Raw genomic sequence first — 1,636 nt, 5'->3', positions numbered from 1 at the left:
TTTCCACAATCCTCCGCTCCGCTATCCTCGTTATGACATCTAATGCCTGCAGCCGACTCAATCCTCTGAGGCGATAAGAAGATTTCTGGTAGGGAGTCAGGCCAGCCCAGAAACGGAACAGAGAGGAGACGTCCAGACTGACGTAACCATGCTGCTTCTCGAAGGCCTCCACTACTGGAAAGGCTACGTCACCGTTGCCGTTAGTGAAGTCATAGAGGTAGTCCGACAACTCCCTCTCCTCAACTCTGAAAACCCGATTAGCCAATGCTTGATGATCGCCTTGCTCACCCTTTAAGACCCCACTTGGTTTTGTCATTGACAGCATTGAAGAAGTCGACCACCTCGACTGGAATGAGCTTCGACTCCCCTTCAAAGAAGCACTGGTGCTTCAATGGCAAAATGCCGTCGTTGCCGAGCCTCCCAGGAATGCCCTCACACGCGATGTAGAGGTCGATGATCCTAGTGTACTGATCCAACGCCCTTGAAACTCCTGAGGACTCCGACTTCGCCAAACTATTTAGCCCTACGGAATTCAGACCTTCTATCGTAGACCCTCCGAAAGCTGCTGCTGTCAAGCTCCCCTCAGTTAGTATCGGCTTAAGGACAGGCTCAACGGTCGGTGGGGTAACGCTTGGGCCGGCATCCATCTGCATACTCCGGCAGGGCTTCGGTGATAGGAGGGGGAGGCGGCCCAACCACTTGACCTGATCATCGCCAAGCTGAAGGCTATGAGCAGTCTGGGACAATGTGAACAAGGTCAGCTACAGGTGTTTATGACTAAAGAAATTCTCGACAAATTATTGGAAACCCTTCTCGAGTGAAAGGGAGCTACTCAGTTCAACCGAGCACATGCTCCAACACTCGGTATGAGGGCACAAGAGCTTTCCTTACCTCCCTCCGTAGTGCGAAGACACCATAAACTATCCTAACGACATCTTTCCGCTTCAGACAATACGCAAGATCAAGTCCCGTCCTTCTGTCAATTCGTTCCGGCACTCTACACTCCGGCTCGTCCTTCATGGGCGCTCTTTTATTCTGGTAGTGGTCAATCCAATATCTGAAGACCGCCACATGGCACGCCACCGAACTAGATGCCAGCAGCAGCTCATACTGGATATAGACCTCCTCATCTTCAGGAGGCTCACACCCGACCCTATCAGTAAACTCCTCCACCAGCAATAGTGCCAACCTAGCCTCTTCTATGGTCAAGTTTTGATCCTTCAGCACTTTCATGAGATGGAGGGTCTGATCCTGCAGGACACTCTGCATTGACGAGGCATCATCCTCTCGACCGTCGATGGCTTCACGTGTTGCTGTCATTAGCTGGTGGGAGAATAGAGGACTAAGCCTAGCGAAATGGATGCTATGATGAGACAGTTTGGTGCTCGCTCAAAAGGATGACCACGATTTGAAATCTCATTACCGATTCAACGATTTGCAGACGGCCGACAGACCATGACTAATTTAGTGATAACTACAGCACAACGCCTGGGACAGTATCTTTAGGTATAGTACAGCTAAAGCTAGCAGTCTCTGTAGACTATTAATTCGGGTCAAAGTGAATTCATGTTGTGATAACTGTATGTAATGTGAGGTTAGTTTATAGTGCATCACTCATATACCTCCTCGAGCATTT

The 1,636-nt window shown here is 49.8% G+C and overlaps 1 protein-coding gene across 1 annotated transcript; it reads right to left on the bottom strand.

Moving 5' to 3' along the window:
• Positions 1-288: 288 nt before the first annotated feature.
• Pmar_PMAR000366 (hypothetical protein) lies at positions 289-1,320 on the bottom strand (the record flags this gene model as incomplete). Its single annotated transcript, XM_002784557.1, has 3 exons — positions 289-704; positions 892-1,057; positions 1,112-1,320. Coding segments are annotated over 3 exons (791 nt in total), but the record flags the coding sequence as incomplete, so codon positions are not given.
• Between the last annotated feature and the right edge of the window lie 316 nt (positions 1,321-1,636).

The sequence above is a fragment of the Perkinsus marinus genome (genome assembly GCF_000006405.1).
Source record: "Perkinsus marinus ATCC 50983 genomic scaffold scf_1104296934812, whole genome shotgun sequence".
Taxonomy (NCBI): domain Eukaryota; phylum Perkinsozoa; order Perkinsida; family Perkinsidae; genus Perkinsus; species Perkinsus marinus.
This window is presented reverse-complemented; position numbering and strand designations above follow the sequence as displayed.